The sequence below is a fragment of the Carcharodon carcharias genome, chromosome 11 (genome assembly GCF_017639515.1).
Source record: "Carcharodon carcharias isolate sCarCar2 chromosome 11, sCarCar2.pri, whole genome shotgun sequence".
Lineage (NCBI taxonomy): Eukaryota > Metazoa > Chordata > Chondrichthyes > Lamniformes > Lamnidae > Carcharodon > Carcharodon carcharias.
In genome coordinates this window covers 151,358,158-151,375,235 of record NC_054477.1, presented here as the reverse complement: position 1 = coordinate 151,375,235, position 17,078 = coordinate 151,358,158, and the positions used below count along the sequence as shown (strand labels likewise).

The window sequence follows — 17,078 nt, the reverse complement described above, 5'->3', positions numbered from 1 at the left end:
TAGGCTGAAGCTCTTTTTATTTTCTCTAGAAAATAAAAAAACAAAGGGGAGATGCAATCGAGGCCTTTAAGCCTATGAAAGGGTTTGAGAGGTTAGGCATGGAGAAGATGTTTCCACTTGCGGGTGGGACCAGAACTAGAGGCAAACATATAAGGTGATCACTAATAAATGCAATAGGGAATTCAGAAAAAAACTGCTTTGTCCACAGAGTGGCTAGAATGTGGAACTCGCTGCTACATAGTTGAGACAAATACCAAAGATGAACTTAAGGCAAAGCTGGATAAGCACTTGAGGGAGAAAAGAAATGAATGATATGTTGAAAGGGCTAGATGAAGAAGGGTGTGAGGAAGCTTGTGTGGAGCAAAAATACTTGCATGAACCTCTTGAGCTGGATGGCTATGTTATTTGCTATAAATACTTTGTAATGCTTGGAATAATGTAAAATAATTTCAGTAAGAAAATACAACGTGTTGGATTTCTCTCTGATTTACTGCCTGTTCTCAGGCAATTTGGTTGTATGAAGCTGAGTAAAATGTGCAGGTAATGGCTACTGCCTAAACTACATTGGTAAGATGCACAAGAATTCTCAGCATCATTCCCCTTTAATGACTGCCGCTTCTGCTCCATTTCCCTCAACCTCCATCCAAACCAGAACTAAATTATTACTGCACAATACAAGTGTAAGCATGAACTGTAAAATGCTATTCATGAGGTAGATACCATATTACAAAAGCATTTTGTTAGTTGGAGCTGAAGATTTGTTCTTTGGCTGAATATTAATTTTAGCCATTTGGTCCTATGGTGGGTGTATCAAGACCTTTGTTGCTCTATTTGTTTGGTTGTTTATTTGCTTCTGCAGAAAACATGATTGTGAACTTTGCAATTAGAACCCTTCTATTACTCTGTTTTGAGGAGATGCAAGAGGATCAAATGGGGATTCTAGAGTGAGGCATCACAAAAGACATATGTTTCCCAAATGAAGATACCTACTCACCAGAGTTCACAGACAAACATGGTCTTGCTTAAAATTTTCCGCACATAGTTGCCTCAGAAACTTGTGCTCCCTCCCCAGCTGACTGAAAACCTGCAACCTACTTTAGTCAGACAGACAATATGCCCCTACAACTCAAAGTCACCACTGCCTTGAATTTATTTGCAGCTAAATCCTTCCAGACAGCAGTAGGTGATTATTGTCACATGAGTCAGGCAACATGTGCCATTTCATGAAGAAGTGCTCTGTCCAGGCAGACCACTAGTTTTATATACATCTCAAAAAACCAGAGAAACAGAGACATTACTACAGACTGGTAGGGTTCCTACAGCAACAGTAAGCAACTGACAGAATGCATTGTGGCACCCAAAGCCCCGTATGACAGCCATCTCAATTTGATGAACATGAAAGGCTTTAAGTCGATCAATATGCAGCATTGTTAGTCACCTTACCCAGCAGGTGAATGAAATACCATAGAACAGACTGCAAGCTTCTGAAGTCTCATTTTAGATGCCTGGATAAATCATGCAGTACAGCCCAGCAAGAGGGTCCAGAAGCATTGAAACTACTTCCTATGTAACACTGCGACAAAGGCTTGCTGTTTCTGAAAGCTGAACAACGTGATGATGATGCTATGGGGCTGAGGACCTTCATTTCCATAGGATGGTGAGGGTGTACAGGAAAAGGAGGATGTGAATCAAGACATGGATGAAAATATTGCCATGGTTTTGCAGAAGGTGTGTGCAGCATGCAGTTTGTTATTCCTGTATCATTTAAAGCTGCAGTACAATCATAGAATTTTTCCAAATGTCATATTAGAGAGAATGTTAGGTTAACAAACATTGTGATTGACCCCAGCCAATCTACATTTTTAATTTCTTTTCCCTGTTTCTAAGAACTTGCATTGATTGAATTGTGTTGGCAATGAATGACACATTCCAGAAATCTAGTTTATAATTGACAAGTGTGGGTTAAGAGTTTGGCGGCAGTGGCAGTGATGTAGGTGTTCTGCCAGGTGATGTTGCTGACATAGAAACAAAAGGTCTTAGTGGTGGATAGGATGTGGGATTTGCAACTCAGATCAGAGTGGAGTAGGACACCAGAGTTCTCCACAGCCTGATTCAGCCTGAGCAAATGACAAAGAAACAGTGGCCTAGGTCTACCCCGGTTTCAGATAGAGGAGATGTTGTCTGATCCACTATTAATAGCAGGCAATCTGCAGGTACGGGGTGATCGTAAAATGAAGAAAGGTAGTGGAGATAGAGCTGGATTTTCATCAGCATAGCTGCCAAATCTGATCCCATGGCTTTTGGGTGATCTTATCAAGGCAAAGCTATGGATCAGAAGGGAACCAATGACAGATCCTTGAGGGACTCCACCAGGGCAGAAAGAGAAGCCATAGCTCAAAATACGCAGGCAAAGTTAGGACAGGCATGAGTGCAACCATGCAATAGTAGTCACATATAGCTGGACAACAGAGGAGATTGGTGAAACCTTTAAAAAACAGTGCAGTTTAAGAATATGTTCTAAGTCATGCTAAATGCAGCAACTTGGAAACTCAATACATCCATAATTTTATATGAATTGAAAGCTCAGTCATGACCTGAACCCACATGCATCTCTAATGCCAACTTTTCACAGTAACTTTAAAAGATAACTCCGACCTGTTTGTAATTGTGGATAAATTCAAGAGTTTTTATCTGTATCCAACTAACCTTAGCTGGTGGTGCCAAAAATTAAAAGGAATTTTTGAGGCTCTTTTTCCACTACGAGCATATATTTTCCTATAATATTTGGAAGGTAGTTTGACGGACCTATGATGATCATTCTAGAGTGTAGGCAAAGTTATAAGTCAAAAAGAAATGTGTGGTATTGCACACATCAAGTTGAGAGCTGCTGGTACTGGGAAGTTGAATGTTTTCTCCTTTTTGGCATTCAGCATCAGAACTGACCTCTCTCAGATCAGGCTACATGCAGAGTGAAGTTCCGAGTACTTTGCCAGAGCGCAGTGTTTTAGCAGTAATCACAGAGGAATGACCTTTTAAAGCACCATTGTGAAGTTTATGCTGTTCTCACCAGCTATCCTTGTGGCCGCTCTGAATATTAATGTTCAGGTATGCAGTATTTTGTACAAACTACGTTCACTGGAAACTCATACAGCCAGTGATGAGGGAGGAGATTTTCAGCCAGGCTTCCAGAGAGGAAAAATAGCCTGCTAACCCTGTCTGCCACCCAGTTGCTGCTGAAGCAAGTTGATATGGGTACCAATATGTGTTTGAAGAGTCTCTACACTTTTTTTAAAAATCATATGGTAGATTATGATAACTAGCAGAGAAGAGGTTTTCAAATAGATTTTCTACTGATTTTATTTAGGGTGGTGTTAAACTATTTAAAGTGAATGGATTGATGTTGCTGTTAATGTGGAGAATCTAGGCTTTTATATGTTATGCTCAATAGGACTGGAGTACATTCCATCAATTCCAATAGTACACTTCAGCACATACTTCTAAAAGAAAAGTTCAATATGATGTCAGTGCCACATTTCTTTCAGGCAATCTGTCCTGGCACTAGCTTCTAATTGTATATGAAGGATGTTACCATTTAGAATCACAGAATGATAAAGTATAATATCTGGTAACAGAAGTACCAAAGGTGTAAAAACATTTCTTATTAAGATAACCTTTTTTCAAACTCATACTGTGTGAGCATGTCTCCGAAGCAAACTTTATTGTTACATGAATATGTGAATCTGATTTTATCCCATAAAATTTGTACTTGGGTTGATCAAAATATTTATCTTGCTACAATGGTTTGCTATACCTGCCTAACAGAGCAAACTGAATCCCGGCATCTGGCGTCCCTACACCAGCGTTTATTTACCTTCTCTACCCTGACATAGGGACATTGCCATAGCTGATTTAAGGTCTCACAGAATATATTTCAAATTTGGGTCCTTGTATATATCCCAAATGTCAGCATTTCACATTGACTGTCAAGGTTTTGAAGGCTTAGTTGGTGTGTGATAGTATTCACTGGCAAAGATCAGTGTGGACTGGGCCTTTGTCCCTTCGGACCCACACCTACCCAAGTCCTATTGCTAACTGACCAAGCCGTCCACCTTTAGTGCTGATAGAAAGGTCCCCTTTTGGCACCTACCATACCACGACTTGTATTTGACATTGGTGATTACTCTTTTTAAAAAAAAACATTTATGATGTATGCAACATGAGCAGTCATTCATATATTTCAGACCTATCTGAAACTTTGTCCTGTTTTGAATCTGTTTTGCAAAAATTGAACTTTAGTTGAACTCGAACTTAAACTGAAATTTGTTTGCCAGGACTGTCAAAAGCCCCAGTCAGAGAACCTACAAATCATCAATAACAATATTACATTTATTTAAAGTGTGTGTGTATAATGTAACATAAAAACAGATAACGATCTGGAGCTAGAACTTGAGGTGGCGAATAAATTATACCTGTGGCCTGAACTTGAAATAAATTAAAACTAAAACACTTTTAGCGGCACCAAGTATGATTTAATTCTTCTTGCCATTTTTGGACTGAAATTGTTGTTTTCAAATAACAAAACATTCCTAAATTTGCATCTCACAAACTTTTGCAGTCTTCAAGGTAACTTGTCCCCTGCTGTTGATTGGGTTTCTGACAGTCCTGACATATTAGATATCTGTGAATCATTCTCAAAGGACCAGACGATAAATAAGGGGGTAACCATCAACAGCAGCAATTTATTTTGGCAGGACCATGTCATGACAGAATTATTCCCTGTTTTGGCATCAGTTGTCAGTCTGTCACAGGAAAGATATGGAATCAAATATATTTAAAATCCTCTTGGCTGAAAGAGTCCTCAGATACCAAAACAGGCCATATCCAAATGCAGCAAGACCTGAACAATATCCAGGCTTGGGCTGACTAGTGGCAAGTAACATTCACAGACGCATGGGAACACCACCACCTCGAAGTTCCCCTCCAAGCTACACACCATCCTGACTTGGAAATGTATCACCGTTCCTTCACTGCCGCTGGGTCAAAATCCTAGAACTCCCTCCCTAACAGCATTGTAGGTGCACCTACATCACATGGCCTGCAGCGGTTCAAGAAGGCAGCTCACCACCACCTTTTGCAAGGGCAATTATGGATGGGCAATAAATGCTGGCCTAGCCATTGACACCTGCATCCCATGAATGAATAAAATAACATAATATGATCCTCTGATGCAAACTTAAGATATGCATTGCCCAACTACCATGTTGATAGAGCAACAGGCTTTCCTTGTGTCACTGCTGTGGAAAGAAAGGTGATTAGATTGTGCAAAACACCATATACCTGAGAGACACAATGCGAGATAAGTGAGGAGGGGGACGCCTTCTGTTGCACTTGTATGACCTTGGAACATTGCATCAGATAGAGGAACCATTCATGAATTGAGAATTTCAGATAAGCAAAATATTTACAGATTTGCAAAGTATATACAGTGAGCGAATACTCATGCCACCGTTGTGCTCCAAGCATTCATTAATTTTTCTTACTTAAATGGAGAACAGCTGCAAAATTCTGAGGCACAATGGGATCTAGGTGTTCTAGTATGTGAGTCACAAAAACTTAGTATGCAGGTAGCGCAAGTAATTAAGAAGGCGAATAGAATACTATTCTTTATTACGAGAGGAATTGAATATAAAAATAAGGATGTTATGCTTCAGTTATGCAGGGCATAGGTGAGACTACATCTCAAATACTGTGTGCAGTTTTAAGGAAGGATGTAAATGCGTTGAAGGCGGTTCAGAGGAGGTTTACTAGATTGATACCTGGAATGAGTGGATTGTCTTTTGAGGATAGGTTGGACAGGCTGGGCTTGTTTCCACTTAGAAGAGTGAGGGGTGATTTGATTGAAGTATATAAGATCCTGAATGGTCTTGACAAGGTGGACATGGAAAGGATGTTTTGTGAGTGAGTCCAGAACTAAGAGGCACTGTTTTAAAATTAGGGGTTGCAGAGAAGTTTTTCTGAGGGTTGTGCAACTTTGGAACTCACTGCCTCAGAAGGTGGTGGAAGTGGGTCATTGAATATTTTTAAGGCAAAGGTAGATAGATTCTTGTTAGGCAAGGGAATCGTAGGTTATCAGGGGTGGTTGGGAATGTGGAATTCGAAGCACAAGCAGATCAGCCATGACCTTATTGAATGACAGAGCAGGCTCGAGTGGTCAAATGGCCTACAATGGTCTAAGATGCTTTTGGCAGAAGTTCATCAGGCACCTCCTGATGACATTTCTATTTTTGCCTGCCTCTTGCCATCTTGTTATCTAGTCCCAGGTGCTCATCTTCTTGATAAACAGCTTGTACTGTTACTATGAAAATTGGCAAGGAAACAAAATCTTCCCTAGGCCTTGCTGCATCTTCATGCTTCCTTTGGTCCTTACTCAAATTAGTGGCAAGCTGGATTTAACATTATACGGCTTATTAGAATTTGACTACCCTTTGTCTGAAGCTTAGAAGCCTTTGCAAAATAGAGAGAGCTTGCAAAGTTTGTCTAATGGCAGATTGAACAGGAAAAATTGGCACCTTGAACTACCGGTCGCATCAAGACTTATACCCCTTTCATCAACTTGGACAGCCAACATGTGGTTCCCAGTACTGCTAAACTTAAATCACCCAACCTCTAGAAAAGCAGCAGTAAAAAGATGAACCTTGAGATGTTAGTAGATTTGAAGAGTCTCTTCTGACCTGTTAAATACACTGAGCCAATTCAAATTACAGTACAGTGTAAAAATGAAAGTGCACTATGCACATTACCAGTTTGGGTTAGGTACGTCTCAAGCTCAACGTGCCAGTGTTATTATAAATGAATTACTGCTGCCAGAGTGGAGAACTTGCACTCCAGTGACACCGGTGAGGCCTCTGCAAACAATGTAATATGGGCACAAGCTTCTGTGTTTGGGACAGCAGCCAGAAGACTCTGAAACCAGTAACTGGTTACTGCTGCTGCGGGCCTCTCAGTTTGGCATGATGTTTCCAGGCCCATTTACTCTCTGAAACAGTCAATTATTCCTGTTAAATCGCAGCATATTATGTTACAGAGGCTGCTTTACATACCCAGGAATGCCTGGCAGTATTACCAGCAAGCATGAAGTACTTTCACCTTTAACAGGTGCAGAGATGGTGATAACATGGGCACAAGGTGGGATTGACAGATCCCACCTCCTGCCTCTTTCTCCTGGGCCTTTGCTTGACAGGAACCAACACTGATGGTGGACCTTACTTCCTGTTCCCAACCCTACTCCGATCTGAGCAGGGTGCAGACTCCTGTAGCTAGCCAGGTTAGCCTTAAGTGTGAAGATGGAGACCTACTGGCTTCTGTGTTTGGGACAGCAGCCAGAAGACTCTGAAACCAGTAACTGGTTACTGCTGCTGCGGGCCTCTCAGTCCTGCCACAGAACTTGACTTCCTCTTGAGCTTCCAGACAAGAGTTTGAGCTATCACTAAGCAAAGAGAAGATGCCAAAAGTTGCTGCCAAATGGCGAGTAGTAAATTGTGAGCAGCACAGTTCACCATTAAAAATTTGCGGTTGTGTTTTTGTCACCATTCTGACTGTAATATGGGCACAAGCTATAACCCATTAAATGGTGTTTCCAGCAGTTGGCAATGCTGAGCTTCAGCAGCAGCTACCTATCCCTATGTAATATAGTTAGGTTTGACCTCAAACTCAGCTTGCACCAGTGCCTATACTTAAGCTCAACCTCCAGGTGCTGCTTTCCAGCAGACATGGTGTGTCATTTTTCAATTATTTAACTACAATTTTTCAAACTCTTTTCTCTCATGAGGATGAGCTTTGTGAATGTATTTTTTTAAGCCAGCGATCATGTACCAATCTTTGAAGTATTTGGGTGATTGCTACATGAAATTCGTGTTCATTTAACCTGGTAAGTTGAGTACACAACTGGGGAAAAAAGCCTTGTTAAATAGGACGTGTTATCCTTACTATAACCAAATGTATCTGTTTTTCTTTCAGTCAGTTAAATAAAGAAAAAGCAGCTTTACTTCGCATGAAAAACCAAATGGCAGCAGATTTAGAGAGGCTCTTGAATCAGCGGGAGGTAATCTTTTTTTTTCAAATTATCTTGCAATTGGCAGAACATAAGTACATAAGAAATAGGAGCAGAAAGTTGATTATTATGATGCTGATCAACTCATTTTTTTTTAAAAATCTCGTAACATTTCTAAGTCTTAAATGGAATGGAAGACTGAAAGGAGTGAGTGCAGCTAAGTCAAATGCTCTGTGAGGTACAATTGTTTGCAGACCGCTAGGACCACAGAAGCATCATCCCATGAAAAGCAAAAGAACTTAGCAGGTTTATATTGTTAACTTGTTCAGTGGTTCTAATTATATAATTGTAATCGAATAAACCAAGAAATGGAGCATAAATGAGAAATGATCTTGACCAAGTGGTTTATTGTGCTTTTGATGGTACAATAGACAGTAACAGGGTTATCTTTTAAGAATGTAACTGATGGGGAAGATGAATGAGTTTTACCATCTTAACATATTGCTAGCACTACATACAAAAAATTATAAATGTCATTCCTATTAAAATATCTTATACATTTGGAAAATGCAGTGTCTTCATTTAATGTGTAATATATGGAGCTCTAAATCTACCCCTTGTGAAGGCATTCAATTAAATTCTAAAATTAGCTTTATGTATTTACTTCCAACAATTCAAAAGGCTCAAAATGTTGCTATTGTGATATACGTTTGATAATTAACTTGTAATCTTTACTGAAAGCATTAATTTTATAGAGATACTCAACAGGCAGAATACCCTACCCACCTCTGAAAGAAAAACTCTGGAAAATAAAAAAAAATGCTTTAAAAGCTTTTGAACTTTGTTTTCTATGCATTGGGATTTATAAATAGCATGAACATGCATCCAAATCTCCCATAATTAAGACATTTGTAAATTCTTATTTTCAATTACTTTGAGATACTTCAAATCATTTATATTCCTCTATGTTGAACTGCTAAAGTAACAAAATAGCAGCTGGAAACTTGATAACGGAGTATAGTTAGAGTAATCCCCTTTCACCTTTGAAACATGGGTATGAATCCATCCCCGACCTAATGAAATTGCGCTTTTGTACTGGTTTTAAAGAACATAAATAAAAATACAGTACCTTTAATTCTGTATAGAATTGACTAGAACATGGGGACAGGAGTGGGCCATTCCATCCCTGGAGCCAGTTCCACCATTCAATTAGATCATGGCTGATATTAGCTTAACCCCATTTGTTTGCCTTTGCTCCGTATTCCTCGATACCCTTACCAACAAAAATTTACTGATCTTAGTTCTGAACGCTTCAATTGACCTAGCGTCCATAGCCTTTTGGGGGTGAAAGTTCGTGATTTCTACTATCCTCTGTGTGAAAAGGTGCTTCCTACTTTCACTCTTGAGTGGCAGTGAATACAACATGGAAATAGCCTAAAAATTAGTGGCCTGGTTTTAGTTTTAAAATCATGCCCTTTTGTTTTTGATTCTTCTTCCAGAGGAGGTAGATTTTCTTTGAATACCCAACTGAATCCTTTTATTACTTTAAACACCTTGATTAGCTCCCCCTCAATCTTTTACACTCAATAGAATACAAGTGAAGTTAATGCAACTTGTCTTCATAATTTAATTATTGTAACTCCAGTATTCTTGTGGCTCTGTATTGCAAAGCCAGTAAATCCTTCTAAGATTCTTTTAGCCTTTTTGTATCTGTCCACACTAGAGTTCAGTGATTTATGTACATGGACACCCAGATCTATTTGTTTCTTGTTCTCTCACCATTTAGAAAATACATCAGTTTATCTTTCTTGGGTCCAAAATGGATGATCTTATATTTGCCCAGATTAAACTCAATTTGTCATAGTTGTGCCCACTCACTTAATCTGTCTTTGTGCCATTGTTACTTCCTGCTCCCATCTCCACTATTTACTGTGCCTCCCAACGTAGTGTCACCTGCAAACTTCGATATACAATTTGGATAACTCTGTATTCCTTCATCCAAGTCATTGGTAAATATTGTGAAAAACTGAGGCCATGTCAGACTAAGTGCCCTTTAGCTCTGGCATCTTTTATCTCTCAACTGTTTTCCAACTTATGTCACAAGGTTGTCTCAAGTCCCTGCACTTTCATTTCTGCAAATCGCTTTTTTGTGGAACTTATCAAATGCCTTCTGGAAGTCCACATAGACACAATCCACTTAAACTCCCTTAGCCTGTTGGGATTTTATCTCGCTCCAACAGCTTTATGGTCATTTTTACTGCTACCTTTCATATGTAGATTTTTACAAACTGAATTCAAATTCTCAAGCTGCCTTTGGGATTTGAACTCACATTCAAAGATCAAATGTTCTTGTAATTTACCATTTCAAGAAAAAGCAGTTCAACAGACAGACTAATTCTACAATATTGATGCACTAATAATGAAATTTGGTATCCTAAAGTAATATTTAGGGCATTTTCCAGTAGACAAATTATTATGTAAAAGCACCAATCTTCCTGGCATAATCGAGTGTTAGTCAAATCTTGTACATTGCTTGTTACAATACGGTTTACAGGTCAGTTTTTATGGTACCTAGAAGTGTGTCTATATGATGCATTGAATTTAATCTGTAATATTTGGTAATAAAGAAATAATGCAGTTCTAACTGATATACACTGTGGAATTGTATGAACATGTGGAGACTTGGTTTTCAAAATCGGGCGTCTTTCACTAACCCTTCAGTGTAATAATTTGAGACCCATCCTATGTACACTAGAATCCTTAAATCACTAAAGCAGTCATTACTGTCAGTATAAAATTCAGCCAAAGTTCAGGACGGTACTACTCATTCTGAAAGGGTCAGGCTTATATTTGGAGTTCGGGGGGATGGAGGCTGCAATAACCATACTTATGTTTATATGTTTGGCCTTTTTAAAAAAGAATCTCACTTTATAACTGAATACAGTAGTGAAACCCATGAAAGAAAATTGAAGGAGACAACCTGCTTGTGTCATTTAAAGATGTTTGTAGAAATGTTGGCCCAGCGTATCTCCAGATGTCTAGTTAATGAAGTTCAGCTGGCATGAAAATTGGCAGAGAGCCCACACTGCATAACAGGAGTGTTTGGCAACAAGATCTTTCTTGCTATTTTTACCTTACAGTCCACCAAATCTTATAAGTGCGGGGTTCATTTGTAAACTTTTCTAATGCTTGGAGCATAAACCTTAATTTTTGCGCTCATCAGATTAAATTGTGTTATTTCAATTATTCATTGTGAGAGTATTAGTTTACATCACAACCTATCTACCTTTATACTTAAAACTGCCCTGTGAATCCCCTTAGAGTCATTTTACATGTTGTGCTGGTCTCATCTTCATCAACAAGCTGACATTAACTGTGCTGCCTTACAGGACAACTGCACTACACTGACAGCTTTTTTTATATGCGAATCACAAAATGCCTGATCACTTACGTTAAGTGATAAAGGCACTGGTACAACAATTCCTACGTTAGTGTATTTAAACTTATTCAACAAAGCTTAAAAACAGTAAGCTTAAATCATGAGTTTTAATTTGAAATGTGGTTATTCACTTGGAAGTGGTTAATTTTTTGATCAAAATTTTGAGTAAATCATGTTATCGATTATTAAATGAAAAGTTTAACATCCCTGCCATAATCTGAGATAACTACTGTTTTCCAAAAAAAATCCAAACTGTATGTGATTTTGCATACTTTAAATGTAAAGGGGAGCTGTTAAACCTGTATAAAAAAGCTTTACCTTATTTTGTCCTTTAAAACATTGAATTTTTTAAACGTACACCTAACCTGGATTTTCCTCTTCATATCATCCAATTCTCAGGTCGGAAATGCGGAAGGGGTCCCTATGTGCATTGGGAGTTGTGCTACTACCTACACGTTCTGCTCACTTACCAAATTTTCCAATGTCGCTTCTGACGGGTCTAGAAACAAAAATAGGCAGCCACATTTAACTGAATGCTTAATGGCGTAGTGAACATCATATATTACATTTCCAGTTATTGGTGCATCCATAATGCTACGTGTAAATTTCATCCACACAAAATGGGCACACAGCATTGTTAAGTGAAAGTGCATGTAAAGTACCCAGTTGTCATTATAAGATAATTCATAGAAAGCTTATTTCTCAATTAACTTTGAAAATTGAGGACTTCATTGAAGTCATGTATTTGTAGCTTGGACTAAAAATGTTCATTTTTGAACGTTAGATCAGTTATTAAGGTATATCTTTCAAATTGTTTAATTGTTGAATAAACACAGGAGTAAATTAATTGTAATTAGCAATAAAATTGGGCAGACAGCAAAGCATTTGTGATCATGTTGTTTGTGCTGATGACTTGTTTTAATATCAGTTATGTTCATATCCTACAGGAATTGGCAGTGATGAAGCAATTTCTGATAAATTTGCATAACAAGCAGCATGGCAGTGGCTTGCCAGTTTCTCGAGGTGAAATCAAAAGCAGCCCTATTACACAAACTACAAAATTTTCTCTAAGCATTCCCCCAAATGAGGATGAAAACATCTACAAACCAAAACCAACACTTTTTGTAAGTTATCTGAAGCAAAGAAGACGTTTGTTTTTTCACCAGCCCAAATATTTAGGTTTCTTCCAGTCATATTAAACATAGGAACCAGGAATAGGCAATCCCTTGTGCTAGTTCAACCATTCAGTCATCATGACTGATCTGCACCTCTCAACTCCACACCATTTACCTACCTTTGATCTGTATTGCTTGATCAATGACCCTACCAAAAAAGAAACTGTCGCTGTCAGGACACTTGCCTTTATCACTCGAGGCATAGATTACAAAAGTAGGGAGGTCATGTTGGAGTTGTATAGAACCTTGGTGAGGCCACAGCTGGAGTACTTTGTGCAGTTCTTGTCGCCACATTATGGGGAGGATGTGATTGCACTGGAGGGGGGGGTGCAGAGGAGATTCACCAGGATGTTGCCTGGGATGAAACATTTAAGTTATGAAGAAAGGTTGGATCGACTTGGGTTGTTTTCATTGGAGCAGAGAAGACTGAGGGGGCGACCTGATCGAGGTGTACAAGATTATGAGGGGCGTGGATAGAGAGCAGCTGTTCCCCTTAGTTGAAGGGTTCAGTCACAAGGGGGCATAAGTTCAAGGTGAGGGGCAGGAGGTTTAGCGGGGATGTGAGGAAAAACTTTTTTACCCAGAGGGTAGTGACGGTCTGGAGTGCATTGCCTGGGAGGGTGGTGAAGTGGGTTGCCTCACATCCTTTAAAAAGTACCTGGATGAGCACTTTGCATGTCATAACATTCAAGGGTATGGGCCAAGTGCTGGTAAAAAGGGATTAGGTAGGTAGGTCGGTCAGGTGTTTCTCACGTGTCGGTGCAGACTTGATGGGCCGAAGGGCCTCTTCTGCACTCTGATTCTGTGAGTCAGTCTTGAAAATTTCAGTTGACTCATCATCCACAGCTCTTTTGGGTTCCAGATTTGAGTTCCTACAATAGTGATCAACTTTGAATCACATTCCAAAATACCATTCATCTTTTCTGCTTTTATTGGTCAGATTAAATCATTCTCAATAAAGCAAAAGCTATTTGCAGAGGTCTCTGTTTCATATTGAGGTTTTCAGTGCTGTCATGCATTTTTCATGAAGGAAAATGCGGAGACGCATGGAGAAATAGGAGCACATTTTAAAAGTGCAATGGGTTTTTTGAAACCCCCTAAAAATTCCCTAGTTCCTTGACCAAGGAAATGCTCATTCCTAAGAGAAGCTATTATTGCTGGGTGTCATCATTGTCATATCAACTTCCATCCTTTCCAAGCACTTATGTTACAAGTGATGTAATTTAGACACCATCTCTGGTAGGAATAGTTATGCTGCTCCAGACATTACACAGTCACTCAAAAAGGCTAATGGGATGGCAGAGGACCCATAATTAGAGCACATGAAATGGATCACATGCCGGGAGGTTTTAGTTTGATATAATTAATGTAATTTCATGCTGCGATAAGTGAGCAGCCAAAGTGTAGTATAATTTTACATAATTGGACTGCTTTTTTAAAAAACAAACTTGCAATGAAAACTGAAACATGTGTGAACACAATTTTGATGTCATATATATATATATGTGTGTGTGTGTATATATACAATTTTCCAAATTTCTGTTTCACATTTTCACAGGGTCTCAGTCTCTCACATTCTGCTCCACAGAGACCATTTATTCAAGGTTGGGAGCATACTATAGGGAAGGGTAGAGCATACACAGATTTGCTTAATAAAAAAACATTGTGCTAAAGCTACTGACAGGAGAACATATCCTCTACATCACATCAGTAGGATATTTTTGAGCACGCTAACTGCACTTGCTGCTTACAAGATATTACATCCATATGCTGCATTTAATAACCGAGTTCAATAGTTTCAAGTAGAAGGGAAAATCTGGATAGAAAACAGAACAATGCACTGGCTCCTAGAATAGCAGTACCTAACACATAGGTACCAGAGGTATCTAGGTAGGTTTATTCGAAGTATCAATCTCCGGATTTTTACCAGTACTGATCTTCAACCTTTGAGATAATAGTGGAGATATGGAAAAAGACACTTCATCAGGAGGAATTCCTTCTTTCAGATGGCTGTTAGTCTCTGGAATTTTCACCTCCCCAGTGAACAGTGGAGGCTGGGTCATTGAAATAATTCAAGGCTGAGTTAGACAGATTTCTGATTAACAAAGGAGTCAATAGTTTTGAGAGGCAGGCAGGAAAGTGGAATTAAGGCCACAGTAAGATCAGCCATGATCGTTTTGAATGGTGGAGCAGGCTCAAAGGGCCAAATAGCCTACTCCTCTTTCTTATGTTTTTATATTCACCACATTGACTTCCGTTGATTCCTAGTACACTTGGCTCCCTCCAATGCCAGACCTTTCATCTGCTTAAGGCCTCATACCTCATATTCTTTCGCTCTCCACAGATGTTGCCAGCATTTTCTGTTTTTATTTCAGATTTCCAGCTTCCGCAGTATTTCATTTTCATTTTTAATATTGTTGCCTAGTTAGTGGATAAATTCTCAACCAGAGCGAACATTCTTGGCATCAGCAACTTGAGATATGTACAAATCAATGACAGCATGCAAATAAACAAGGTGCCATGGTACATGCTAGTGTGACCCATGAACTTGGACTCCCCTGCTTTATGTAATAATTGGGTAACTAATTTTTGTGTCAAAAGAAAATCTGCAAGTTACCTCCTAGTACCACCCTCTCCTTAAATTGCACTGTGGATGGGTCTTTGTTTTTTTTTTACCCCCATTGGTGTAGATTCCTCGTTATTCGAGTGTGTCAATGTATAAGTGACTTCACCATCTTCAGTAGATCCTCTCATGATCAAAGAGTCCAATGTAAGAAATGCATGGGCGTCCACAGAACTCACAGTTCATGTTATTTTTATTGGTGTTTGGTGGGTTGGGGAGCTTTTTTAACCCCTAAGGGATCCCTTAATAGAAAATGGATCCCAGATTCTATGTTCTTCCTAATTTGAACTTTTTTTTTTCTTGCAGACAAACAGGGAATGTCCTGCCTGGTACAGAAAGTTGAAGCAGAAGAATACTTGACATTTTTAATGGGCGTTTAAAGGACCTTCATAGGTTCTGCACTTCTTCATCCTACTAATTTTCAGTAACATCATCACACAACTGAAAGTGTGGGTTTCCCAATTCAAGTGCTGTGATTCCAATTATATGTCTGTTGTTTGTAAAAGACTTGTGGCGCATTTACATTGCAACTGTTGGTGTGAAACTTAATGCTGCAGTGATTTTGTAAATGTAACCTGAATCTGGAGTCAAGGCCTCATTTGAAACCAGAGCAAAGTAAAGTGAACCTCCTGGAGTAATGAATTTTTCTCCACTTTGCTTCATTGTTAGTTCAAGCCTTAAAACCTAATTTGCACTGTATAAGATTAACATCGATGTAATGCACCGATACTAAACTTGTAGTGTAAATACGCCCTTATTTGTACAGCTAAAGGGAAGGTGGGTTTACACAGCTAGCGGTGTTATTGATGTACAGCAGTTTGTTTTATTACCGTGGGTGACCAAGATATATTTGGGACATTGCACAGTGCATGTTTAAAAAGAAAATGTTAATAAAGGTTTTATTTTCATTTATATCTGTTTACTACTTTAGTGGTGGTCATGTGTTACAGATCACTCAGGGAGTCCAAGTTGCTGTGGCAGCAGGCACTTTTTCATGCATGTTATAGTCTGGAGCTATAGATAGTGATGGTAGAGGCTCCAACTTTCTTTCCATCACATGGCTGACCAGGAATGTCTTATCGCCTGCCATTGGTGTGTATTGGAAGGATTTACAGGTAGATAATCAACCTGTTTTGCCGATTTATGAACAGTCAAATCCTGGAGTGGGACTCAATCCTGGTACCTCTGGCTCAGAGTCAGGGACACTACCCACTGTGCCACAAAACCTCTGTTTACTATTTTACATGGGTGTAATGCTTTAATGGCCAGTTTACCAATATAACATTGTTTTCAAATGGCTAGTTGGTGTTTCTGCTAATGCTTTGTTTCGCTTTCTCATTTCCCATTTGTAACACCACTACATTGGAGGCTTTAGATTATAATTTTGCCTTTTTTTGCTGGTAATTTTCCTGTTTTCTTCCATCCTCCCCTTGTTTTGCACCACCTACAGTCTGGACTATAGGCCACAACTTCTTCTAGCCTTCCAGTGATCTTGCCCTGAGGAAGCCACAGCAAATGTGACCTGGAGGCATTTCTCTTTCCTCTTCCTTACTTATTAGTACATCTGAGATGGGGAACTCGGTAATTTAAGAGATTGAATCTCCCTACCTCATCAACAACCTACATATTTCTGTCCCAACACAGTGCCCACCTCACTACTGTTCATTTTTGTTTTAACATTTGGTCTTTAGTTATCTTTTATATCCCATGTATTTAAGAATCTCCATGATTGCTTATTTCCAGAACCAAGGGGCAATATTTGCATGATAAATGCAACTGGCATTTCATGTT

General features: G+C 39.1%; 1 protein-coding gene across 6 annotated transcripts in view; it reads left to right on the top strand.

The window, feature by feature from the left end:
- pibf1 (progesterone immunomodulatory binding factor 1) overlaps positions 1-16,199 on the top strand; it is a 136,751-nt gene extending 120,552 nt beyond the window's left edge. For 3 of the 6 annotated variants that reach the window (XM_041199373.1, XM_041199371.1, XM_041199372.1), the window contains 3 exons: positions 8,017-8,101; positions 12,437-12,613; positions 15,594-16,199. In XM_041199373.1, coding sequence (XP_041055307.1) covers positions 8,017-8,101; positions 12,437-12,613; positions 15,594-15,647 — 316 coding nt within the window. In that variant the 3' untranslated portion in view covers positions 15,648-16,199. Of the gene's footprint in view, positions 1-1,501; positions 1,729-8,016; positions 8,102-12,436; positions 12,614-15,593 lie in introns of those variants that run through there. The other 3 variants (XR_005944444.1, XR_005944443.1, XR_005944445.1) reach the window with 2 other exon arrangements.
- The last annotated feature ends 879 nt before the right edge of the window (positions 16,200-17,078 follow it).